The 26,195-nt window shown below is 50.5% G+C and overlaps 2 protein-coding genes across 22 annotated transcripts in view; one reads left to right on the top strand and one right to left on the bottom strand.

The window, feature by feature from the left end:
- LOC118702294 (carcinoembryonic antigen-related cell adhesion molecule 1) overlaps positions 1–26,195 on the bottom strand; it is an 813,263-nt gene that overhangs the window by 462,910 nt on the left and 324,158 nt on the right. The window lies entirely within an intron of this gene.
- The window catches only part of GRIK5 (glutamate ionotropic receptor kainate type subunit 5), a 55,857-nt gene that overhangs the window by 5,185 nt on the left and 24,477 nt on the right, over positions 1–26,195 (top strand). For 3 of the 6 annotated variants that reach the window (XM_036408122.2, XM_036408123.2, XM_045570960.1), the window contains 9 exons: positions 2,363–2,460; positions 2,542–2,707; positions 4,760–4,938; positions 6,395–6,448; positions 6,537–6,698; positions 8,183–8,335; positions 8,716–8,820; positions 8,938–9,045; positions 17,657–17,860. In XM_036408122.2, coding sequence (XP_036264015.1) covers positions 2,363–2,460; positions 2,542–2,707; positions 4,760–4,938; positions 6,395–6,448; positions 6,537–6,698; positions 8,183–8,335; positions 8,716–8,820; positions 8,938–9,045; positions 17,657–17,860 — 1,229 coding nt within the window. Of the gene's footprint in view, positions 1–2,362; positions 2,461–2,541; positions 2,708–3,965; positions 4,076–4,103; positions 4,232–4,756; positions 4,939–6,394; positions 6,449–6,536; positions 6,699–8,182; positions 8,336–8,715; positions 8,821–8,937; positions 9,046–17,656; positions 17,861–26,195 lie in introns of those variants that run through there. The other 3 variants (XM_036408124.2, XM_036408126.2, XM_036408125.2) reach the window with 3 other exon arrangements.

Raw genomic sequence — 26,195 nt, 5'->3', positions numbered from 1 at the left:
GGTGCTGCTGGGATGGGGATGGGGAGGGCATCAGGCCCAGTCCTGCCCTGAGGGCCTCATTTGAAAAATAAGCTTTGCCCTGGCTGGTGTTGTCAGTGGCTGAGCATCCTCCTGTGCACCAAAAGGTCATTGATTTGATTCCTGGTCAGGGCACATGTCAAGATTGTGGGCTTAATCTCCAGTAAGGGTGTGTGCAAGAGGCAACAAATCAATGTTTCTCTCTCAAATTGATATTCTTCTTTCTTTTCCTCTCTCCCTTTAAAAATCAATAAAAAACATATTTAAAGAAAAAGAAGCTTCATAGTTGACCAAGGACACTTAGCCCCCAGAGCTGAGTAATGAGAGGCCCAGGCAATAAGGCGGGGGCCTCAGGGGCAGGGTTAGCGAATGCATTCTGGAGAAGGCTATACTGAAGTTGAGCTCTGAAAAATGAACAAGGTATATACAAAGAGTGCTGTTGCTCAAAGTACGCCACATAGTAGGGATGCATAAGTATTCATTGAACAGTGTGGATTGAATGAATGTCTGTTAACATGCTGGAGTTATAGACTATTAGGAGATGCTGCCTTCAAATGTATTTTACACAGATTTCTTTCCTGCAGGCCTTATCAGAGCATTTATTATGTTCATGTATATTTCAAATCACTGAGAGGGAGAATGAGGAGTAACGTTTCTTGGACTTTTTGACTTTGGCAGCACAGAATATCAATTGGGAGAAGCTGGGATAGAGGGTGAGGAGACAGATGGTGTTCCAGGCATGTGCTTTTAGTCTGGAGCTGGGGGGGGGGGGGTGTCGGTATTCAGAGTCAAGGAACAGGGTGCAGGGTTACACTCATCCTGACCACCTGGACTCAGGACATGTTTAGCGGGATCATAAGAGATGACATCTGGACTAGAGTGTGATTGGGCAGTGGGAGGTAAGGTTGGGCAGACTGGCAGGCCAGCTCCAGGAGGCCTGCAGTAGTCACTTGAAAACATTGCCTTCACCTGTAGGCAGTGAGGACTTGTTGATGGGTTTAGACCAGTGGGTTTTACTCAGCTCTGGGGGCTAAGTGTCCTTGGTCAACTATGAAGCTTATATTTCTTTCAAATATGTTTTTTATTGGTTTTTAAAGGGAGAGTGGAAGGGGAAGAAGAACATCAATTTGAGAGAGAAACATTGATCTGTTGCCTCCTGCACACACCCTTACTGGAGATTAAGCCCACAATCTTGACATGTGCCCTGACCGGGAATGAAACCAACTAGGGAGCTGGTGAAAGTGAATCCAGAGGCTAGATTCAGGTGACCAGTGAGGAGGCTGAGTTGAGAGCCCTGAAGTAGAGCAGGGAGGACGAGTTGCAGAGAAGATAGCTGTGAGAAGATTTGAGGAGAAAAAAAAAGAAAATTTGGTATCTAATTGGCTATAGGGAGACAGATTGAAAGCAAGGGTCACATTTCCAGGTATTTGAATGGTAGGCCCTCACCAGTGTGGAAACTACCGAAGGAGCAAGTTTGGAGGAAGATAAGGCATTTCGTTTTGATGCTTTTATTTGAATGTGGCAGGGATCTCTGTCTTCAACACTGGGTCCTGCTTTCCTCTAAGTTGGCTTAGTTTTCAGGAATGTCCTTCCCAATTGGTGGCAATGTGTTCCCACCAGCTCAGAACTTATATCACCAATTTAGCAAACCCATTATTACCAAAGTAATAATTGTAGCAGAAGACCTGGGGAAGATTCCACAAGGCCTGGAGTGAGCCCATTTCAGTCTCTGAACCAATCACAGTGGCCAGGACAATATGGTTCTGTAATCCTGGGTCAGGTGACAATCTATCCTGGGAACCACGGGGCTTCCCTGAGGAAAAGTCAGGGTTCTGCCTTGAGAATGGGCATTGGGCAGCCAAAGCAACAGCTTCTACCTTTGAGGCTTGAGATGCACACATGTTTAAGGGGAAAGAATGTGGAAGAAAGTAGAGCAAGCAAATACAACAGAAGCATGGTGTTTGGGGTGCAGAGGGTAGAGGGGACCTTGGCCACGAGTTCGGGGTGGAAGGGGTGCTGGATGCACCTAAGGTTGTAGCATGGTTAGAAAGGCTGGGGAAAATGCAGGCTGAGTAACCTGACACTGGATCTTTAGCCAGAGGAGGCCCCTGGTGTTTCCCCTTTATCCGTTCTTTTCTTTTTCTTTGGTTTGACCTGTCCTTTTGTTGCCATGTCTCCCTATCTCTCTCTGTGCCCCTCCATAGGGTGGCAGAGATTGGGCTCCTGGGTCCCCATGGTAGAGGAGTGTCAGTTCCACTCCTGGGCTGGGGGGCGTTCCCTGGTGGTAGGGACGGAGAGGAGGAAAAGGGTCCTTGACTCTGTGGTTTCTTCCTACCCCTCGCAGTGTGTCAGATCCTGCCTAAGGGGGTTGTGTCTGTCCTGGGGCCTTCCTCCAGCCCTGCATCTGCTTCCACCGTGAGCCATATCTGTGGGGAGAAGGAGGTGAGGCAGGGTGCGGGTCCCGGGGAGGTGAGGATGGGGAGGAGGGAGCAGGATAGAAGCAAAAGCTCCTTCTCTGTCCAGATCCCCCACATCAAGGTGGGTCCCGAGGAGACGCCTCGCCTCCAGTACCTTCGTTTTGCATCTGTCAGCCTGTACCCCAGTAACGAGGATGTCAGCCTGGCCGTCTCCCGAATCCTCAAGTCCTTCAACTACCCCTCGGCCAGCCTCATCTGCGCCAAGGCCGAGTGTGAGGGAGGAAACTGGATGTTTCGTTTTCTGTTCCCCAAACTCCCTTCCCAAGTGACCTAGTCTCCCACAGTTGAACAGTGTGGATTGCCCCCGGGTTGGAACAATCTCTTGGTCCCCATTATTCCTTCCCCTTCAGAAACTCAGAGCTCTGGTTCCACTGAGCCCTCCCCCCACTTCCCGAAGGAACCATTTAGCCCACAAATAGTGCGAAGCATCTGTCGGCATGGCCCCTGACTTCAGGGACCTCCAAGCCAGTGGAGGACACAGTTGTTGAGTAGCTGTGATATGGAGTGACACGTGATCTGTTAGAAGTTGAGCAGGGCTGTTGAAGCACAAAGTCTGGGAGGTTTGGAGCCTGACTTCCCGAGAAAAGGACATCACAGCCGGACCTGAGGGTGTGGGTAGGGGGAGCATGTTCTGAGGTCATAGCAGGCAAAGTTGCGACCGAGGGAGTGTGGCCCCTTTGAGAGGCTCAACGTCGCTCCCTGCGGCAGGAGTGTAGGAGCATGAGGCAGGACCTTGCGTCTGTATTATCCTGAAGACAGTGAAGGTTCTCACATAGGGTGGGGTGAGGGACAGGGCCCCACTGTGGTGCAGGAAGCAGTCTTTGGCTACAGTGCAGGGAGTGGACTAGAGGGTGACATGAGAGGTGGCAGGGAGACCAGGAAAAGGCAGAGGACATGGTACTGATTAGGATCCAGGTGGGGCTGTGGGATAGAAAGACAACAGATTTGAGAAGAGTGTGAGGGAGGAAAGAGGCCAGGCTCATGAACTGTGACCAGGTCTGTCAAGGAGGAGGAGAGTCATTCGGGGCACAGTTGGGGAAGGTCTGTGAGACATTTAGGTGGAGATGCTGGAGAAGCTGTGGGTCTGTGAGTGTGCAGCTGGCGAGAAAGGGTATGCTCAGAAACTTCCAGAAGAACTCCTGACTTAGAGGGTGTTTACTGAACACATGCTATGTGCTAGATGTTTTCCTTGATATTAAGAATATGGCAGCGTGCAAGCCAGGCCGAAATCCCTGCCCTTATCAACCTTAAATTCTAAAGGGAGGACATTAATGAACATAAATGAGGATGTTGTTTAGTCAAAAGGGAAAAGTCCAGTGAACAAACAGTGGAGGGATTGGGCATGCTGGAATGAGGGGGCAATTTGAAATGGAACGGTGGGTGTGGGAGGCATCGAGGGCGTGATATTTAGTGAGGACCTGAAGGTGGGAGGTTGGGGGCTGTGCGGGGATCTGGGAGAATAGTGTTCCAGGCAGAGGGGACAGCAAGTGCAAAGGCCACAGGGCAGTGTGAGACATGGAGGACACCTGTGTGGCTGGGAAGAGGGGGTGATGGGGAGATGAGGTCAGGAGAGAATGAGGGTGAGCAGATGGAGGCGGGCCTTGCAGACGTTGGCCTTCGTTCTGAATGACCGAGAAGCTGTTAGAAGATTTGGAGCAGAGAAGGGACACATCTGCTTTCCATGGTCTGGCTGCAGAGTAGGGAACAGACTCTGGGGGCAAGTGTGGCTGTTGTAACAGACGAGAGATGACGCTGGCTTGGGCCAGGGCAGTGATGATGGGGTGTGAAGTCGATGGGTCTGATATGTTTTGAAGGCAGAGCTTGGGCGGATTGGGTGTAGGCGTGAGAGAGAGAGGAGGACAGGCTGCTGTCTAGGGTTTTGGCCTGAGAGACTGGCAGGCTGGAATTGTTCACCAGCTTGGGAGACATGCTGCTTTGGACAAGAAGAGCAGAATGTGGCTTTGCACATGTGAAGTGTGAGATGCCTGTCACATATATCAGTGGGGGCAGAAGGTGGCAGGAGGGGGGACTCTGGAGGTCAGGAGGAAGTGCAGGTTGGGGCTTTAATTTGGGAGGACCTAGGCATCAGGGCCCTGGGTCTGGTACCCCAAGACAGCCAGCTGCACTCTGGACAGACAAATGCCCATCTCCTGAGCGCACCCTCGTCCCCTCCCCAGTTCCCCCGTGGTGATGAGGAGGAGGGAGTGTTTGCACCATATCAGGCACATGGAGGGGCTCTGATCCAGGACTGACCCCACCTCCAGGCCTGTTGCGGTTGGAGGAGCTGGTTCGAGGCTTTCTCATCTCCAAGGAGACGCTGTCAGTGAGGATGCTGGATGACAGCCGGGACCCCACACCACTGCTCAAGGAGATCCGAGATGACAAGGTGTCCACCATTATCATCGACGCCAACGCCTCCATCTCCCACCTCATCCTCCGTAAGGTGGGTCCCCTGTCTTTGCTTCCCTACGGGGTCAGGGGCAGAAACATGGGGGAAAGAGCACATGGCCTAGAGCCCATGGGCCTCAGTGGTCACATGAGGTACAGAGACCTGCTTCCTATATGCAGAGATAATCAGGAAGATTGTCCCTTGGCTCATCTATCCCCCAGTTGCAGCCCTCATTGGACCCTGGACAGGTGCCTCCCCTCCCTGTGAACAGCTGCTGCATCAGTGGGTTGTGGGGAGTGTTGATGAGTGAGGGGTAGGGAAACTGATGGGGACCCTGCCTGGCCCAGACTAGGGGGAGCTTTCTAGTATCCTTATGAAGTGCATGTTCTGCTGTATATTGAGGCACTTTGCACGTATTCTTTAGTTAGGCTCTCACCTACCCTGTGGGCATGTGTGATGATCACTTGTGGATGATGAAGCTAGGTTTCTGTGGGGAACGGTCAGGCTCAAGGCCACCCAGGAGGGGTCAGCATCAGATGCTGACCCACAACATGCTGCCTCCTGCACGCCCCCCACTGGGGATTGAGCTCGAAACCCGGGCATGTGCCCTTGACCGGAATTAAACCTGGGACCCTTCAGTCCGCAGGTCGACGCTCTATCCACTGAGCAAAACCAGCCAGGGCTTTTTCCAGTTTTTAAAAAATTAAAGCCATCTGTCACTGCTGATCATAGCTTATAGGAAGATGTGTGGACAGCACCCGTAGGCTCTGGGGGCAGGTGGCTTGTAGAAAAGATTCTGCTGAAGCCCCAGGCGTGGGCCAGAGACCTGGCCCTCCCGTGTGAGCCAAGGGACCTGTGGTCACTTTCCTCCCGGGCCTGTCCATCCCTGTCGTGATTGGGCTGTAACCCACGTGATCACAGCTCCTGACACTCAGGCAATGCAGGCTGGTGTTGGTTAAAGGTCTAATGTCCACTATGGGGCAGAATTGGGCATTCCTGGCCTGGTCTTCTAGCTTTGTTCTCCTCAAGGGCTGTGAGAAAGGAGTCTCAAAACTTGAATCTTAAGAGCCATTTTGCTGCAAAGTGCTTTTAAAGATGGCAGAGGCGGTTTATCTGACTTGGGGCCAGGCTGAGCCTTACACATCAGCAGCCCAAACCTGGGTGGGCAGCATGGGCATTAAGGTTAAGGTTATCCTCCCTACCTGCCCTGTTTCTGAGGTGTCCCTGTGCCTATCTCCAGAGGGCAGTCTTCTAAGTAACCTAAAGCGGGACAGGCATTCAAGGCGCCTACATCCCAGCTGGGCTACCAGTTAGCAGGGTTGGACATGAGGGATCAAGGTCTCCCTCTGCCCACATGTGTCTTCTTCCTTCTCTCTATCTCTGGGTGTTTCTTATTCTATTTCCTACGGGGTGCCTTCTTGCCAGGCTTGTCTCTAAATATCTCTTTCTCTCTCGGTTTCTCCCCATTTCTGCTTCTCTGGTCGCCTCTTTTTCTGCCGGTGTCCTCCAGGCCTCAGAGCTAGGCATGATCTCAGCGTTTTACAAGTACATCCTCACCACCATGGTGCGTACCCCCAGCAGCCCCTCCATTCCCTCCCATGGTATCTGCACAGTGGTGCCTGGCCCTGGCCTCACCCTTCTTCTTGTCCCAGGACTTCCCCATCCTGCACCTGGATGGGATCGTGGAGGACTCCTCCAACATCCTGGGCTTCTCCATGTTCAACACCTCGCACCCCTTCTACCCTGAGTTTGTGCGCAGCCTCAACATGTCCTGGAGAGAGAACTGCGAAGCCAGCACCTACCCGGGACCTGCTGTGAGCACACCCCCTTGCCCCCACACACAGACACTCTGCACACAGATACTCTGGGCCCCTTCAGATCTCTGCCAGTTGGTGCTCGGAGCCTCTGGTGCTCCCACTCACTTCCCAAGTACGTGCCACGCAGCCTCATTCTGCGATAAGTCTGACCTGTCCTCCTCTCCACCTCCCAGAGCACAGCAGCCACACTGGCCTCCAGGTGCCTCAGGGCTGTGCACTTGCTCTCCCCTCTGCTTCACACTCACTTCCCCAGAGAACTGGCGACTCGCTTCCTCATCACCAAGTCATTGCTCACATGTCTCCTCAGTTGTGAGGCCTTCCTTGGTCCCATTTAAAATATGGGAAACGCCCCATGAGATAGCGCCCTCCCCTGCAGTATTTTCCTCCACAGCACCTGTCTTTGCTTATCTAATCTCCATGTGGCTTGCTCTATATTTTGCTTAGATATAGATACACATACAAGATTGTAAGTTCCCTGAGGGCAGGGCTTTCTCCCTGTTCACCATTATATACCAGCACCTAAGACAGCCTGGCTCAGAGTAGGTTTCTGAGAATATATTTTGAATAAATGCAAACATACAAAAGATGCATATTTATGTGGGTTTGTTCACAGACATCTAGTCATATACCAAGATACTGAGACAGTCCTACCTGTGCAAAAACTCACAGATACCGAGCCATGCAGTCGGATGCGCACACACGGACATAGACAGAGGCACATTCATTCACACCCTGCTCCTACCCGAATAGCACTCTCGCAGACACACTCAGACGCCCCGTGTCGTCAATCACTATCAGTGACAGCTTGTCTGGAGCCCTCAGTGTGAGCCAGGCGCTGTTTTGAGTTCTTTATCTTGCTTGATCCCCACCCTAATGTTCAGAGGCAGAGATGGCGATTATCCCCACTATACAGGGGAGGAAACTGAGGTTCAGAGAGGAGAGGGGACTTGACATACTACAGGGAATAGTATAACTGGGTCTTCAGCTCAAGCCTGCCTGTCTCCCAGGCCTGGGCTCACAGCCATTCTGTGCTCCTGCCTCCTAGACACCCCGCCCCGCCCTGTGTATAAACAAATAGGAACATTTGCCCAGCCCCACCCACATAAACTTATCCCTAGGCACACCGAGAGAGGGGCTGTGGCCAATGTCTACTGCCTGCATCAGCCACACAGCCATGCAGATTCCCAGGCACACCCTCACCCTCAGGCCCACGAACACTCCCTTTAGGGGTGACACACTGGCTGTCCAGGCATACGCTCTTGGACGTGCCCTCCCCTGAACAGACACATGGGCACACGCATTCAGGAAGAGATGCTTCCGTGGAGGCTTGGCAGCATGCACACCTTTCCCTGTCACATGCATTCCCTGAGAAAGACTCCCTGAGAGAGGTGTCTGAGGGCTGGGAGCAGCACCATGGGGCTCGGAGACTCCCCTGGCTAAGCTGCCTCTTCCCTGACCCACTCCACCTCTGCCCATCTCAGCTGTCGGCTGCCCTGATGTTTGATGCCGTGCATGTGGTGGTGAGCGCCGTCCGGGAGCTGAACCGCAGCCAGGAGATCGGTGTGAAGCCACTGGCCTGTACGTCGTCCAACATTTGGCCCCATGGGACCAGCCTCATGAACTACCTGCGCATGGTGAGCTGGGAGTGGGAGGGCTGAGGGCGATCGGCCTGCCTCTGGTGGGGGACTCACTGTGTCCACCTTTTGGCCCTTTGCCCTCTCCCTCACCTCCAACCCCACCAATGCCTCTTGCTTCCTCTGCGCCTCTTCCTTGCTCTTCTCTCTGTCCCTCTTTCCTGGCTTTCCTCTGCCCGCCTGCACTGCTGGGTCCTGTGTCTGTGTTCCATCACCCTGCGTTTGCTGGTGTGTGGTCTTGCTGGTTTAATTGTGGTCCTTCCTGGTCCCTCTCCCTCTCTTTTGTCCCCTCCACCTCTGTCTCTTTCCCTCTGGGCCTCTCCCACCCATCTCTCTGGGCCCCTGTTACCCCTCCCTCTGGCCACCTCCCACCCTGCTAGGTAGAGTATGACGGGCTGACCGGGCGGGTCGAATTCAACAGCAAAGGGCAAAGGACCAACTACACCCTGCGTATCCTAGAGAAGTCCCCACAGGGCCACCGTGAGGTGAGCAGGCCCAGGGTGAAGCCAGAGCCCTGACTGGGTGGGGTGGGTGGAGGTGGAAGGGAGGGAGGGCTGGGAGGGACCCCACCGGTTAGAATACCACACCCCTTTCCTCCCCAGATTGGGGTGTGGTACTCTAACCGGACCCTGGCCATGAACGCCACCACCTTGGACATCAACCTGTCACAGACGCTGGCCAACAAGACGCTGGTGGTCACGACCATTTTGGTGAGTGGCCCTTGTGGGGCGGCAGTAAACGAAGGGGCCTTTCCTGTGGTGCCCAACCCAGTCCCGGTCAGGAGGAGGGATGCCTCAACTGGCAAAGCGCACAGCGCAGTGGAGATGGGACTCCTGCACCCAACAACCGCGGACTGGGCCCAGGTGTTACCATCCTAATCGCTGCCAGGGCAAGGGAGGCACAGACTCTGTCCTCACAGCAGCCCAGCCCGGGCTCCGCAGCCTGCTGTTCATTGCACAGCGGAGAGGAAGGCCTAGCTCACAGGAGCGCCATGAGCATTCCATGTGGCCGCGCAGGCAGGGCACCCACGGTCAGTCACGGTCAGGAGTGGTCGTTTTGTCACACTTGCTGAGTGTGTTGACACACATGTTAACCTATTTAATGCCCATTTTGAAGATGTGGAAACCGAGGCCCAGATAGGTGAAGCGACTTGCCCAGGGTCTCACAGCAAGTAAGTGGCGTAATCAGGACGGAAGTGAGTCTCTGCAGCCCCAGAGCCTGTACTCTGAATCTCCAGTCCTCTTGGCCCCTCCTTGTCCTCAGCCCACTGGTGCTGCTCCTGCAATTGCCAGACCAGAGCCAGGCCTTGTGGGTTAACGAATATTTACTGAGCACTGTTCTGCACAGGCACTGTGCTAGGCCCTTTCCAGGTGTCACTCTAAACCTCTCAGCTACTCCATAAGGTTTGTCTTGTTTTCCTTCTTTTGAAAGTAAGGAAACAGGTCCCACAGCAACTCCCTGCTGGAGCTGAGTGTCAGTCTTCGAGGCCATGCCCTCTCCCCTGCAACCCTGCCACCCGCTGGGCACAGTGGCCTCTAGGAGGTCAGGGAGGGCTGACACACAGGATCTGGTGAGCAGGAAGGTGTCCAGAGCAGCTGGGCTTAGGGCCTGGGCATGCTCTTTGTAGCAGCAAAGTCCCTGGTCGCCTGGCAATGTCTCTGTGAGCTGAGCTGGCTAGTGCTATGGATGCTGAGGTTGAAAGCATTACCACAGGTTCGACAGGATGTCAAGAGGCCCCTAAAGCAGTGTCGAGGGACCATTCCCTCAGTCCCTAGGGAACTCCTGATCTAAAAGTAGACTTCGAGTCCCTCTGGAAAAGGGCCAGTGATCCTGCTGGGGAGGGACAGATGGCCTGCAGACAGGAAACCAGACACTTTGTAACAGCTTCACTGAGAGCCCTGTGGGCCAGGCAGGCTGGCTGGCAGAAGTCGGACCTCTGTGCTTTGTGGGAGTGTGGCCAGTTCAAGGGCCTTCCAGGGGCCTGAAGAGATAGGGTCCTTGTTGGGGAGCAAGGGCAAAGGTCAGGGAGGGGGTGTCAAGAGAGCAGAGCCATGATCCTAGGGAGTTCGAGCTTCTTCTCGCACTTATCTCTTCTTCCCAAGGCCTCGGAGCTGGTGTTCTCTTCCTGATATTCATTCTCTTGATGGATTCATTCATTCCACAAATATTTTCTGAAGCTGCTGAGTGCCAGGCTTTACACAAGTTCTGGAGGTATAGGAGTGAGTCACACATGGCCTCATGGTTTCCTTGCTTTTGAGGGGAGGGGATCCCAGTTCAATGGAGGAGACAGGCATGGACACAGTCATTCTCACACAGAAAGGGGGAATGACTCCGCTGTGGGAGGCCCAAGGAAGGCTTCACAGAGGAGGTGGCATTAGGCTGGGCTTTAGAAGCTGTGTAGGAGGTGGGTGCATAAAGGAGGCAGGGGTGGGCATCTGGCCAGGAAGCCACAGAAGCAGGGGCCTCAGGAAGCATTTGTCGGATTGGATGTGGAGGTAGCTGGCTCTGTGTGCACAGCCAGATGTGCCTGCTGCTTCACTAACATTTTCTGACTTGTGTTTATGGACAGGGCCTATGTCAGATACTTGGGGATTCAGACTTGAGTCAGCGTGGGCATCTGGGCAAGAGGCAGTCAGGACTTGTCTTACTCCCTGCTCTGTCCCCAGGGCCTAGAGTGGTGCCTGGCACCTAGTAAGCACGGAGGGGTGGTAAGTGCTGCAACAGAGGTGGGAGGGACTCTGAAGGACTCATTTAAGCTTACCCTGTACCTTGAAGGTGTTTAGTGGAAGGGGAGGGGCCAGATTGGAATGTCAGAATTGTTCCTGGGTGCATAAGGGAGACTGAAGGAGAGGGAGGTGCTCCAGGTGGGGGAGTACAAGGCCTGAGCTGGGCTGGGCTGTGGGCAGGGAGGGGGATCTGATGTGGGATGTTGAGAAGCAGTGAAGATAGGGTGTGGTGCTTGTGATGCCCAAGGGCTGGGCTGAGGGAGGGAGCAGGAGAAGTTTCTCAATAGGGTGGGGGTGTCCCTGGGGTGGGGCACACAGGTCTGGAGCTGAGAGAGGGCTGGTGCCAAGTTGAGAGAGGCCCACAGGAAGGTGGAGCTGTAAGAAGTGAGGCTGTGCAGGGGCCTTTCCTCAGGCCCTGCTCCTGGAAAGCCCTCATTTGGTCCCCATGATTCCTTTTGTCAAGCAGCTGTAATGTCGCTTCCTACTCTTTGGAGCCTCTGGGCCAGGCGTTCCTCGCTTCACTGCCTGGAATGCCTACCACTGCCTGGTAATGCCTACCACTCAGGTTTTCGATACTTTTATTTGTAAAATGGGTCTATTCTCATTTTGAAGGGTTGTGAGGGGATTGCATGAGGTCAGAAGGCACCCTTGGTGGTGCCCGGCATGATCGTGCTAACCATACACGAGCCCTTTTCTCTCTTGTGACCTGGCATCCTTGATAGAAACATCAATCATCTTGGCTGATGTCTTTGAGCACTTCATGTTCATGGCAGCCCTGAGCTGGGTACTGTTATGGCCCCTGATTTTCAGATGAGGGTTGAGTGACTGCCCCAGCCACCAGCTGGCAGAACCCACATACCTGTCCATTGAACTACACTGCCTTGATTTGCCTCAGTTTTTGCTCTTTTCTGAGGACTGCGTTCTAGGCCTGGCTCTGCCATTCGCATCTATATAACCTGGTGAGTGTCTTCTCTCCATCCTCAGCTCCCTCCTTTAAAGTGGGGGAATTGAAGTGTTCATAGATTGAAGGGGCTGGACTAGATCAGGGTTGTTTAAACAGCACTCCAGAAAGTCCTGGATATGGATTTGGGTCCTGGGTTCACAGAAGGCATGCAGCTTTCGAGGAATGTTCTAGAACCCACCCTACTTAATTTTTTTGCTTGTTCTTAGTTTTAAGGGATTTTTATGGAAGTGTAACATGCATACAGAACCTTGCACAAATTCTAAATGTACTCCTTGCTGAATTTCCAAAAACTGAATACACCCGTGGAACCAGCCTTCCCACCCGAGCCCTCCTCATGTCCCTTCTGGTCTCTGAGCCCCCAAAGTAACTACCATCTCAACATCACCACAGATTAGCTTTTCTGCCTTTGAACATCATGTAAATAGCACCCTATCCTATGTTCCCTCTTTTGTCTGACTTCCTCTGTTGGTGTGTTTGTGAGATTCATTCACGTTGGGAGTAGTTTAGTTTCATCGTTACATGTTCTGGTCTGTGAACATAACAGTTTACTCAGCCTCTGGTTGTAGATGCACTTAGGAGTTGTTTGTAGTGTTTTTCTATTATGAAAAGTCCTGCCATGAACACCTACTACATGCCTTCTGGTGAGCTCAGCGCTTCCATCCAGTGTTCACCCAGGAGTGGAATTGCTGAGTCTTCTCAGCTTTAGGAGATCCCGCCGGAGTGTTGTCCACAGTGGCAGTGCCACTTTGCACTTCCGCCAGTAGTATGAGAATGAGCATTTCAGTTACTCCTCATTTTTCCCAGTGGTGAGTATATACAGGACCTAATTACACTGGTTTCCACCTACATTTCCCTAATGATCAGGGAGGCTGACCACCTTTTTCTGTTTATTAGCTATTTGGAAATCTTCTTTTGGAAAATCTCTGCTCAAGTCTTTTATTGTTTTTTAAAAATTGGGATATATGACTTTTATTTATTTGTGAGTTATTTATATACTAGAGGCCCTATGCACGAAATTTGTGCAAGGGGCTTAGCCCTTGCAGCCTCTCCAAGCCTTGGCTGGCCCTTGCAGACCTGGCTTCATGTGGAAGGTTGTTCTGTTGTTTGGTCTAATTAGCATATTAGTTTATTATTATATAGGATTCCTTCTGTAAAGGGTACTATCCCTTGTAGAAATATGTATTACAGATGTCTTCTCTCACTTTGTGACTTGCTTTGCCCTCTCACTTGTATGTTTTCCCCCCCAATGATACATTTTTCAATCCTCACCTGAGAATATTTTTTTTAAATATATTTTATTGATTTTGTACAGAGAGAAGGGGAGAGAGATAGAAAGCTAGAAACATCGATGAGAGAGAGTCATCGATCAGCTGCCTCTTGCACACCCCCTACTGGGGATATGCCCGCAACCAAGGTAGATGCCCTTGACCGGACTCGAACCCGGGTCCCTTCAGTCCCCAAGCCGACGCTCTATCCATTGAGCCAAACCGGTCTCGGCCTGAGAATATTTTTTAAGTTGATTTTAGAGAGGAAAAGAGAGGGTGGGAGAGAGAAACCTCCATCTGAGAGAGAAACCTTGATAGGTTGCCTCCCATGTACGCACTGATCAAGGATCAAACCCACAACCTTTCAGTGTATGGGACAACACCATAATCTGAGCCACACCGGCCAGGCCCCCCAATGATATATTTTGATGAAATTATATTTCATCAAATATATTTTGATGAAACATCGATCAGCTGCCTCCTATGTGCTCCCCACCCAGAATTGAGCCACAACCGAGGCATATGCCCTGACCAGGAGTCAAATTGGCAACCTCCTAGTGCATGGGACCATGCCCAACCCACTTAGCCACACTGGCCAGGGCAATAAAAATATTTTTAATTTTACTTATTCGTTTTCTTTTTTCTTTATGGTTAATTCTTTTAGAATTTAATAATACTCTGGACCAAAGTCATAAAGTCTATTTGTTTTCTAAAATTAACAATTTTTCTTTTTATATTTAGATCTACAATCCACCTGGAATTGATTTTTATGTATTATGTGAGGTAGGAGATCAGAATACATTTTATTTACCTTATGAATATACTTGGTTGAATAGCACCATTTATTAAAATGGTCATTCTTTTCAAAAAAATATATTTTTATTGATTTTAGAGAGGAAGGGAGAGGAAGATAGAAACATCAATGATGATAGAGAATCATTGATTGGCTACCTCCTGCATGCCCCTTACTGGGGATCGAGTCCACAACCAGGCATGTGTCCTTGACTGGAATCGCACATGGAACTTTTCAGTCTACAGGCTGATGCTCTATCCACTGTGCCAAACGAGCTAGAACTAAATGGTCATTTTTTTTACCCCTTCACTACAGTCTTGCCTTTGTCATCACTGAGTATCCACTCATGTGTGGGTTTCCCACATTCTGTTCTCTGTCCATTTGTCCAGTTTTGCTGTCATGCCACATTGTCTTACATATCATATCTGTAAGTTAAGTATTAATATCTGATGGATAAATCCTCTGGTTTTCATGTTCTTTAGAATTGCTTTGGTTCTTGACCCTTTGATTTCCATCTGTATTTAAATGTCATACTTCAAAATTTTTTTAAAATCAATCTTTATTATTCATATTATTACAAAGGTTCCTCATTTCTTCCCCCCTCCACCAGATTCCCACCCCACCCTCTGCCCTTTCCCCATCCCCCGCTGTCCTCATCCATAGGTGCACAGTTTATGTTCAGTCTCTTCCCGCTTCCACCACTCCCCTTTTCCCCGAGAATTGTCAGTCCACTCCCCTCCCTTATCTCTGACATATTTCAAATTTTTTTTAATATTTTACTAGTTACTATTCAAACTTTTAAACCGGTGTAGGAACAAATGGTAATATAAATCTAAATTAAATGGAATTCAAAGAGGGGATAAGGAGTGAAAAATCAGTCTCCTTTTCTCTCCAGTTCCCCATAGGCCACATCCTTCCAAAAAGGTCTGCATATACAAGCATGTTCCCACTCTTTCCTTCACCAAGTGTAGCATATTGTACACATTCTGCTTGTTTTTCCCCTCTTAATAGATCTGAGAGAACTTGTTATTTTAGTAGTTGCCTGGGATACTTTGATGACGTCAGTAGTCTTTTAAACCTGTCCCAAATTAGGTTGCTCCAGTCTTTGTTTCCACTACAAGCAATGCTGCCATGACTCTGGGACCTGCATTTTTGTGTCCAGGTGCACAGACATTTGTAGGATGAATTCTTAACCCAGACTTAGCAACAGCCCACTGTCTGTCTGCAGTGCTTCCACAGAAGGTCCCTGAAGAGGCCTGAAAACCTTGGATTAGAGGCTCCTTTAAGAGCCTCGGTTCTGCTGGTCTGGGGCTCTAGGTTGAGTCCTACAGCATTGTTTTCTGATCCTGAGTTCTGTTCATAGGCATAGGTCCTCTTTCTGGCCCTATAATCCCAGGCCCTTGTCCTGAGGCCTTAAATCCACAGCCCAAGGGCCTCAATCTTGAATCTGGAGATCAGCTTGACCTGCTGGAAGGAACAAGGAGATATGACTCCACAGCAACTGGATTTTGAATCCCAGATCTTCCCAGTCTCCCCTTCCCACTGTCCTGCTTCTGCTGTGTGGCCTTGGGCAAGACACTTGATCTCCCTGAGCTTGTTTCCTCCTTTGCACGTCAAGAGAGCTGTAGTAGAGCCTTCCAGCTAACAATGGGTGCTTATCTAGATAACTCTTGATTTTTGATTCTCCAGCTTTGATCTGATCTGGGTCCCCAGCTGTATGTCTGGGGTCTCCCATGTTGATCTTGGGTTCTGTCCATTTGAGTTCAGTCTAGCACAGGGCAGAGCTTCGGAGTCAGACTGACTGTCCATCTCAGCATCTTCACTTCTCGGGACCTCAGTGTCCTCATCTCTAAAGCAGAGGTAATAATACCCACCTCCCACGCTGACAGAATAGCTGTCACAGCGAGCCCACAGGAAACACTAGCTGCGCCGCTATTATTAGTAGCATCTCACATTCCTACCCCCAGTTCCACAGTTTTGGATTTGAAAAGGCAGCTTGGTCGAGAGGAAAAAAGCACTAACTTCCCTGCATTTCGTCACCCCTCAACTGAGGGTCTTTGTGGGGTCCTGGAATCCAGAGCTCATAACACAACCTGGCCTCACTGTACTTACCTGTGCAACCACCTCAAAACCTGGAGGCTCACAGCTATAATTATTATTATTTCTCACAATTCTGTGGTCGACAGAGCATTTCTGCTGCCCTCCCTTGCCTGCCGTGCCCACAGTGGTTAGGCTGGGCTGGGAGATCTGGAGTGGCTGTGGGTGCTGGCTGCTGGTTCACTCGTCCTTCAGCAGACGGGCCTGAGCTTCCTTACACAGCAGTCCCTGAAGGCTGCTCTGAAGGCCCCGGCTCTAGAAGCATTTTGTTGGCCAAAGCTAATCTTGAGGTCATCTCAGAGCCAAGGGGCGGGGAAATCGGCTCTATCTCTGGGAGGAACTGCAAAATATTGCAGCCACATCTGCCTTAGAGCTCAGGAATGATGTGTTGAATAACAGAGGTGACAGTCACTTTACCTCTGTGAGCCTCAGTTTCCCCATGAGCAAAATAAGTGTAATAACCCCTCCCATGAAAGGTCACTGAAGAATCAAAGGGAAAGAATCCCGAGAACACATGCAGCCCAGGGGCCGCACTCAGCAGGCTCTCAGCACATGCTCACTGTCGTGGCTGTTATTGCCAGAGTGCCGGCCCAACTCTCCTAAGTCCTGACTCCTTTTGTTCCTAAGGCTACAGGGATACCACACAAATAGCCACTTAGAAAATGACTATGTCAAGTGTCCCTTTTGTTACGGGCATTTTGGAGGCCTCATTCCACCAGCACTTGGCGTATTCTCTCAGCTTTTGCACTTACTTGGCATGATGGGAGTCAGTAAAATTTGCTCAAATCTCTCAGAAATAAGCATCATCAAATAAGCAAACTGTCAGGTGTTTGTTTAGCCTGCACAACATTTAAAAATGTTAATAGAATTTGAGTTGTGCCTAACCTTTATAATGAGGAGATCTTACAAAACCTCTTGGGTTTCCGAATTCTCTCAAGATGGGCCATCTGACATCTCAGGCCCATCTCCCTCAGTCCCTTGCCGGCTCATGAACTCAGTTCAGTGGCTCACTACATGTTGTGGGGGAAATATGGAGCAGAACAGAACATACCAGGGTATACTGCCATCTGCACAAGGCTGTTTTGTGGAACCAAGTCTCGTTACGGCATGTGAGTACATGCGCATATATGTGTGTGGTTTGGGTAGCAGAGTAAAAGGAATCTCACTGTGGGTCATAGTCAGAAATTTGAAAGACTCTGTTTCAGCTCAGCATGACCTCCATCCAGTCTGATTCACTCTTAGGTTGCCTCAGAGGCATTTGAGATTGAGACAAATGAAGGCCAGATTGTCTGGTGGAGATTAAAATGGCACCTGTGATCTGGAGGCTGGTAGAGTCCATGTGTTGTTGCCCCTGGTTTTCAGGCCTTGTTTCCCACTCAGCAGATTCTGGATCTAGCTGAACAGCCTGGGCTCCAGGATCCTGACCCAAACGCCGGACTCTGACCCCCCCCCCCCAACCCCCCTCTGCCTTTCCAGGAAAATCCATACGTCATGCGCAGGCCCAACTTCCAGGCCCTGTCGGGAAATGAGCGCTTTGAGGGCTTCTGCGTGGACATGCTGCGGGAGCTGGCTGAGCTGCTGCGCTTCCGCTATCGTCTGCGGCTGGTGGAGGACGGGCTGTACGGGGCACCCGAGCCCAATGGCTCCTGGACGGGCATGGTTGGCGAGCTCATCAACCGGGTACGGCTGCACTGGGCTAGGGCTGGGGAAGGACTCACAGCCTATGGGGCAAGGGAGGGTGGCAGGGGGCAGCAAGGGGAATCTCAGAACCAGCCTGGCACATAACAGAAGAGGAATGAGTTCCTGGGGGCTCCTTACACCATGGTGTACCGTGCACATGTGCCTGACCGGTGTGTCACTTCCTAGGTCCCAGACATTTGCCAAATGCTCCCCCGTGCCACCATGGCTTAGCTGGTGCTCAAAGGTTTGAGTGAATGAAAGGGATGTGGAGTGGGAAGCAGGCAGAGCACAAGTAGGTTGAGAGGAAGGCAGGGTTTGGGCCAGTAGAGCAGAGACTGTACCTCATTTGTATGCTATGCCCAGCACCTGCCAGGAAGTCTGGCACATTGCAGACATCAAGTCTGCTCCTTCAATGTTTGTTGAGCACCTACTTTGTCTTTGTACCATGCTGGCAGCACAGGTGAGCACAGTGGACCTTGACCCTGCCGCCAAGAGTTTAGTGTCTCCTTAGAATGCAGAAAAACAAATGACTGCAAGACAGAGCCTTTGGGGCTATGATGGAGGAAGTTCAGTCCTAGAGGAGGCTTCTTACCTAGCCAGGCATCCAGGGAAGGCTTCCTGGAAGAGGTGACACCCAAGTGGACACTCAAAGGGTGTGGAGTCAGAAAGATGAAGGGGGTAAGGGAGGAGGGCATTGTTTTCGGAGCTGAGGAAATGGCATTTGCAAATGTGGGGGGATAAGAGAGAGTGGGGCACACTGGGAGTGCCAGCGAGCCCTGAGTGTGGGCAGGATTTGGATGAAGGCGAGGAGAGAGAGGCAGGGCCCTAGAGGTTACAGGGGAGGGTACACTGGAAAGAATATTTTGGCGTCAGACCAACCTGGGTTTGAGTGTTCAGTGTGTCATTTCTCTTCTCTAAGCCGCAATTTCTTCTCCCTGGGATGGAGTGAGGGCTACAGGAAATGGACATCACCGCACACATTGCTTGTTAGAGAGGGGTGCCCGTACATAGTTCCTCTTTGTTTTGTTTTGTTTTTTGTTTTTTTTAATATAATGATATTTTTTTTACAGAGAGGAAGGGAAAGGGAGAGAGAGCTAGAAACATCAATGAGAGAGAAACACAAATCAACTGCCTCCTGGGATGTGCCTGCAACCAAGGTACATGCCCCTGACCAGAAACAAACCTGGGACCCTGGAGTCCACAGATCGATGCTCCATCCACTGAGCCAAACTGGCCAGGGCCATAGTTCCTCCTTTTAGTCCAGGCACTAGAAGCTGTGGGCAAATGCCCAGAGACAGGACTGTACCATGGGAGACAAACAGGCCCCAGCTTGGGGCACACCCAGGCAGGTGTGCAGAGCAAGGACCTATGGCCATGAATGGTCAGGGCAGCCTTGACATTGGACTTGGCTAAGGGCACTGGAGATTCTCACTCTCCTACCTTTTCCATCCCAGAATTCACTGGATCCAAGCCCCTGAATGTCACTAGGGAAGACTTGAGAAAACCACTTTGCTTGACAAGGACATTTATCCCATAGGGCACAGATTTTCAAAAGTAGTTTTGGCTACAGAACCTTTTTTTCCAATTGAAAGCGCCCTCAGAACCCTAGACAAAGCGGAGCTGCTCTGGTGGAAGGGGGGTGGGGTGTCCCTCGTGTCCTGGATCTCTCCAACCCCACCCCACAGGCAGGCCCGAGGCATAGTTCCGCAGGCTGCCAGGTTGAAAGCTTCTGCCCCAAGTGGTTTAAAGGCCCTGCAGCCAGAACCTGAGGAGACAGGAGGCGAGGAGTGTGAGAGCTGGTGCCTTGCACCCACCCCACTGTCCAGTTTCCGCATGACCTTCATTTCCACAGCTCAGTCAAGGCCCCCAGAAATAAGTAGATTCCAGGGCAGTTGCCCCCCAACTAAAGTTACTAAACTGGACACCAGTTCATTCATCAACAAAGAAGTAGTGGGATAATCCTGTTGACAGCTGCATGACCTTGGGCAGAGTCTTAACCAGCTGTGCATCGGCCTGCCCCACAGGATTGTGGGAGAATTTGGTGCGATGGTACCTGGGAGAGCATAACACAGATCAGTTGTGGTCTTTAGTCCCATTGAATTTTGGCTTTGCTGCACACTTGCTGTGTGATCTTGGGCAAGTTACTTAACCTCCCTGTGACATCATTTCTTCAACTAAAATTGGGAAAACAACAGGTGTTAGCATGCAGGCTGTCATTCATGTGAAGTGAGTTAATCCAGGTAAAGCCTTAGAACAGGGCTGGCAGGTGGTGGGTGCTGTGTGGAGATGCCCATTATTGTTAATGTTATTTCTACTTAACACTCAGTGTTTATATAAGCTTGCCAGCCAGCACATACTTATATTCATGCATTTGTCCATTCTCCAGCCAGCTAGCATTTATTAAGTGTCTACTGTATACCAGGCCTTGAACTATACCCTGGGAATATAGTGGCCAGGCCTGGCCTGACCTGGCTCTTACTGAATGGGTAAAAGAGTGGCTCCACAGGATGTGCCCCCCTCCTCCCAGGGTTTGAACTGGCTTAAGTGAGAAAAGAGAATCAGTGGGGTGGGAGTAGCAGGTGGGGGGGTCAGGATGACCAGCAGGGAGGTAAGGGACCACAGATATAGAGACCAGGGGAGGCTGGAGTGCGGGCTAGGGGATATAGGCGAGAAGACGTGGGCGTTCCTCTCGTTTCTGGCTCGGGCAGCTGGGCGATGGCAGTGACATTTAGGGAGAGAACACTGGAGGAGGAACAGGCTGGCAGCGCCAAAGACAGGCGGGGTTTGGCCTTGCCCAGGCTCAGCTGCCTGCCGTGGGATGGCCGAGTGCGCTGAGCTTTGCACAGATGCTCCCACCAGCCTCACAGCAGCAGCAGCTGCATTTGTTGACTTCATACCACTTGCCAGGAACTTATAAAGTGTTACCTCCTCCTCCTAACAATCCCTCATGGCCCAGAGGATCACTACCCTCCTACCAGTGTGAGATCTGGGGCACATCAGTGAAGGTACTCCCCCCCTATTTTCTTCTTCTCCCCCACCCCACACACAGAGCACCCAGGTGGTTCTGACCCAAGGCATGTGCCCTTTCCAGACACCCTGCATTACTTGGGAAGCCTGCAGTGAGTACACCAGCCAGGCCCTGGCCAAGCTTTTTGAACATGTGTTAACTCTTTGACTCTTCATGGCCACTCCATAAGGAGGGCCTGTATTAGCCCAGTTTTCTCTAATGAACCCCAAGGTATCAGGCAGAGCCAGGGCTGGCACCCCAACAGCCTGGCCCAGAGCTGATGAGTGACTTCCAGATGGAAGATAGCCCGGTGCACCGGCATCCCCTGACTCACCCCTGGCCAGGCGCAGGACTCAGCAGCCAGTCTAGAATTACGGTCCATTTATTCCACCCAGTGGCCACTGCCGGAATGGCCTCCCTGCCATCACTGCTATGGTGTGCATTCAGGCCCGGTCCTCACTTCCTCCTCACTGTCCTACAGGCCCCTCACCACACCCCCTCTATTCCAGTGGAATCTTCCTACAATGCAAATCTGAACTGTCACTTGCATGCTTTAGCTGTAGCATCCCAGGGCCTGCAAGATAAAGTCTGGGTCCTCCAGGTGGGCCCTTGAGGCAGAGCAGATGTCTTAGGCTGGGTCCCAGGAAGAGACTTTGAGGTGGAGCCTAGTAGGCAGGAGGTATATTGGGGTGCCCTGGGAAACCAGCCCTGTTAGGGAGTGAAGGAGCAGGCCTGAGCAGACGAAGGAACTGAGCTATGATGCAGTTATGAACGGGCTTCAGCTGTCCCTCGGACTGCTCTGGAGCTGGGATGGCCATCGAAGGCATCCCCTGAGGTAAGGGAGAAAGTCTTTATACTCCCATCTATACATCATTGCAGGGGACTGTCATCAGGGAGGGTCAGGACCTTGGGTGAGGGGGTTCTTTGACTCCAGAGCTGAGAGTGGTCAGCCTCTAGCACTCTGTGGCTGGGCAGCGAGTGCTCCGTCCTGAAGGAGGGTCTGGGTGGCCACATGGCACCTGGCCAACAGCTGTGAGCTGGTTAGGAGCCAGGCAGAGCCAGCCTCAGGTTGCACATGATCCCTGGCAAACCAGTTTATCTCTCTGAGCTTAATCTCCCCTCTAAAACCGGGGGTGACATTACCTCCCTCACAGAGTTTGGTGGGGAGTGGGTGAGGCAGAATGCAAGGTCCCAGAGCAGAGCCCCGGTCATGAGGGCTTGGGGGTAAGGAGTTTGGATGTTATTTATTGTGTTGGGAAGCAACTGGAAGGTTTTAAGCAAAGAATGTGCTGTGATCTAATTTAAAATTTTTTTCTTTTTCTTATTGGGTGAAATTCATGTAACAAAATTAACTATATTAAAGTATACAGTCCAGTAGCACTTAGTACATTAAGTGTTGTACAACCATCACCTCTATTTCCAAAACATTTTCTCCACTCCCAAAGGAAAACCCCATGCCTAGTAAGTGGAACCCGTTTCCCCTTTCCCAAGCTCCTGGCAACCACCAATCTGCTCTGTCTCCCTAGATTTACCTCTTTCATATCTTTCATATCAATGGAATCATCCACTATGTGGCCTATTGTGTCTGGCTTCTTTCAGCGTAATGTATTCGAGGTTCATTCACATTGAAGCATCTATCTGTGCTGCATTCCTTTTCAGAGCTGAATAATCTTCCAATGTATGGATATGCAACCTTGATTTAATTGTTAAATCATTTAAAAATCATCACTCTCGCTACTCTCTTGAGAAATAACTCTAATGGGGCAAGAGTAGGAACAGGATGGTCCATTTAGAAGGCCATTGGAGGGTTTGGAAGAGTGAAGATGCTGGCACATGCTGAAGTGGTAGCTGTGTCAGGTATGTGCAGCGGGAGAGAGGAATGGAGGCTGACGGCAGGGTTTGGCCGAAGCAGCTGCTTGGATGGTAAGGCTGGTTTCCCCCCTGGAGGGTGTGAGAGGAGCAGTTTGGTGGGGTTGGTGAAATAAGATATCTCTGGACATGGATTCTTTGAGATGCCTATTTGAAATTCAAGTGGAGAAATACGGATTTCATTGTGCGCTCAGCGTGCATTATTTAACTCATCCCCTGTTGATGGCTACTTGGGTGGTTTCCAGTTTCGCTAGCATAGGCAATGCCACCATTAGCTGGGCCTGTGGATTTGTGGGTGTGTTCCTACGGGAACAATTCCAAGCAGTGGAAGCACAGGGTCAAAGGCTAAGAATGTCTTTTAAGTTTATACTGCCAAATGGCTGTTCAAAAAGGTTCCACCAATTTATATTTCCACCAGAAGTGCACAAGAATGTCAAAATTCCTGCACCCTTGCCAACAATGGATATTATCAATCTTTTTAAAAAGCCTTTGCCAATCTGAAAGGCTAAAAATGGTATCTTATTGTTTTCACCTAAACAGGATGTTACGTGGCTGCCTATTAATTCCTATGTGGATATACTATTATTAGTGAAACCTTTTTTTTTTTTTAACACAGTTGTTTCCAGGTATTTGTTGTTGTTGTTGTTTTCCGGTTATAAGCAACTATAAACAAACGTCTTTATGCACAAAAACTTTGTTTGATTCTCTGACTAGAATGAGTGCGTGAAAGAGGAAGGAAGACTCTTTGTAAGGCTTTATTATATATTGTTGAACTGCTCCCTGAAAAGACCATACTGGTTTCTAAACAGGCTCCTTCTCAGCACTGAGGGTTTTGATTGGCTTTTAGATATTTAGACACCCCCTGCCATTTTTATAGATGGCAAATCATTCTGACTTTTCCTGCCTTGACTGGGGGACCATGGCAAGGCTTATGTGGTCAGGTGATAAGTGGGTGTGAGCCCAAGTTCAACTCAGAATGGGCCTGCCAGGCCATGGACCCCCCCTATCTTTTCCAGGTCTTGGTCGTATAATTGGAATAGATGCATGCGGTTGCTGGCAGAGCTGACCCGTGGAGTCAGGGCCATTATGGTAGCAAGAGCCAAGTGGAAGCCCCTAGGATTCCCCATCTTTCCCAGGATAGTAATCCAAGAGCAATTCTACATCCTTTGGGGGGAATTGCAGTGATTAGTGCCGCCATCTCATTAATGGCTGGAAAGAAGCGGGGTAGTGATCTCATCCCTATTCATCTGGCTGTTCATTGTGTGGTCTGTGCAGAAGGCAGCGGGTCCTAAAGAATGACTGTGGGTTAGTATAAATGTGACCAGGTGGTGACTCCAGTTGCAGTTGTTGCCCCAAATGAAGTATCTTTGCTGTAGCGGTCAACACAGCCCTGGGCAGCTGGTATGAGCTACTGACTGCACGGCTTTCCCAGGACCAGCGGAAGCAGGCGCACACCCATGCCTTCAGTCTTGCCTCAGGGCAACCTCAGCTCCCCTGCTTCCTGTCTTCACATAGGCCACCCAGAACTTGATCTCAGCGGTCCACAGTGTCGGCTGGCCCACTCCATTGAGCAGGCATTAGCACTTAGGAAGGGGGTGGAGTAAACCTAACCTGCTGCTGACAGTCCTCTGTCAGGCTCCAGTCTGGAGACTGAAAAGCATCAGCTACTTTAACGGAGAGGATTCTATGTAAGAATTGTTGCCGAAACCGGTTTGGCTCAGTGGATGGAGCATTGGGCTGGGGACTGAAAGGTCCTAGGTTCCATTCTGATCAAGGGCATGTGCTTTGATTGCGGGCACATCCCCAGCAGCTGATCGATGATTCTCATCAATGTTTCTAGCTCTCTATCTCTCTCTCTTCCTCTCTGTGAAAGATCAATAAAAATATATTTTAAAAAAAATAAAAAAAGAATTGTTAACAGGTGGAAAACAGCTGGCTGAAGAGTAAAAGGGAAAAATATGAACTAGCATATAGTGGAAATAGCAACTTTAAGAAAGCTGAGGGAAAGATGAAGGCACAAGGAAAGATGTTGGAAAGAGCCCTAGCTGTTTTGACTTAGTGGATAGAGCGTTAGCCTGCAGACTGAAGGGTCTCAGTTCAATTCCCAGTCAGAGCACACGCCCGGGGTTGTGGGCTCAGTCCTCTGTTTGGGGTGTGCAGGAGGCAGCCGATCAATCTCATCATTGATGTTTCTCTCTCTCTCTGCCTTCCTCTCTGAAATCAATTAAAAAATATTTTTTAAAAAGAAGTTGGAAAGATTAAAACTTAGTAACTCAGACAAGGGGCCCAAACCGAACTAAAACGCAGAGCTCGGAGTCTGGTACTGGCGGCGTCTGGTGTGCTTTTGCGATTTGGGCAGTCTGCATTGGCTGTGCTACTTCAGTCCATCTACTAAACAACCCATTCGGCTTTTCATTGTGAGGGAGGCCAGGAGCTGGCTCTGCAAGCCTGTCTGCCACGAGGGCTGCTGACCTAGCAGATCCAGGGATGTGAAGAGAGCTGGTGGCTGGCAGGAATGCAGTCACCCAGAGGTGACTCATAGCTTAGACCGCTAGGGTTTGGAAAAATTATGCCCTCTTCTCCTCACTGGGCCCTCCCAGAGACCAAACAGCTGCCCATGGGCAGTGAGTGACTATGTGGTCTGAGCACTCATGGAACCCGGATGTTGTCATTTTTGCATCAGTCAGGATCCTGCCAGGGGTAAGCCATGCCAGATATTTGAATGAAGAAAATTACTAAGAATCAAGTCATTCACTAAGTAGCTGGGAGGATAAAGTTGAACTCCAAGGCAGGGATCAGCAAACGTTTTCCTTCTTTTCAGGATACTATCTTTATTAAAGCTGGGACAGTGAAACAAGGAAGGGCCAGGATAGAAAAAGCAACAGAGAGCCTAGTCAGGCTGCTGTCAGCTTTCTGGAGACTCAGAGAAAAGGGGGCCATGGAGGCAGCAAACTTTTTCTCTAAAGGGCCAGATAGCAAATATATCTGGCTTTGGGGCCGTATTGTCACAACTACTCAACTATGTCTGTTGTAGGGGAAGCAGTCATAGACAAAAATATGTAAACAAATGGGCATGGCTGTGTTCCAATAAAATTTTATTTACAAAACCAGGCAGGTGGGCTGGACTTGGCCTCACCCTTGCTCTCTAGTGTCATGGAGGAAGCAAGGCAGGGAGTAGTTGCATCCCTAGTTCTGGAGGGACAAAGAAATTATTAGAAATTTAATTAGAAATTATTAGAAATTAGAAATGGGGGTGTTGCACTTGACTACCAGCTCTGGTGTCCCCAGCTCAGGCTGGTTCTGCAAGTGTTAAGAAGCTGCAAACTGGATTCCTCTGCTGCCCCGGAAGAACCCCTGCTGCGGGTGCAGAAAGGATGATGGGGACCTGAGAGCAGGCAGGAAGGAGCAGATTTCTTCTCCTTCCTCCAGCCTGCAGCCTCCCTCGAGTGCCCCCTCTTG

This window comes from Pipistrellus kuhlii, unplaced genomic scaffold (assembly GCF_014108245.1).
Source record: "Pipistrellus kuhlii isolate mPipKuh1 unplaced genomic scaffold, mPipKuh1.p scaffold_m20_p_38, whole genome shotgun sequence".
Classification (NCBI taxonomy): Eukaryota; Metazoa; Chordata; class Mammalia; order Chiroptera; family Vespertilionidae; genus Pipistrellus; species Pipistrellus kuhlii.
The sequence above is the reverse complement of the archived record's forward strand: the minus strand, read 5'-3'. Positions and strand labels throughout refer to the sequence as shown.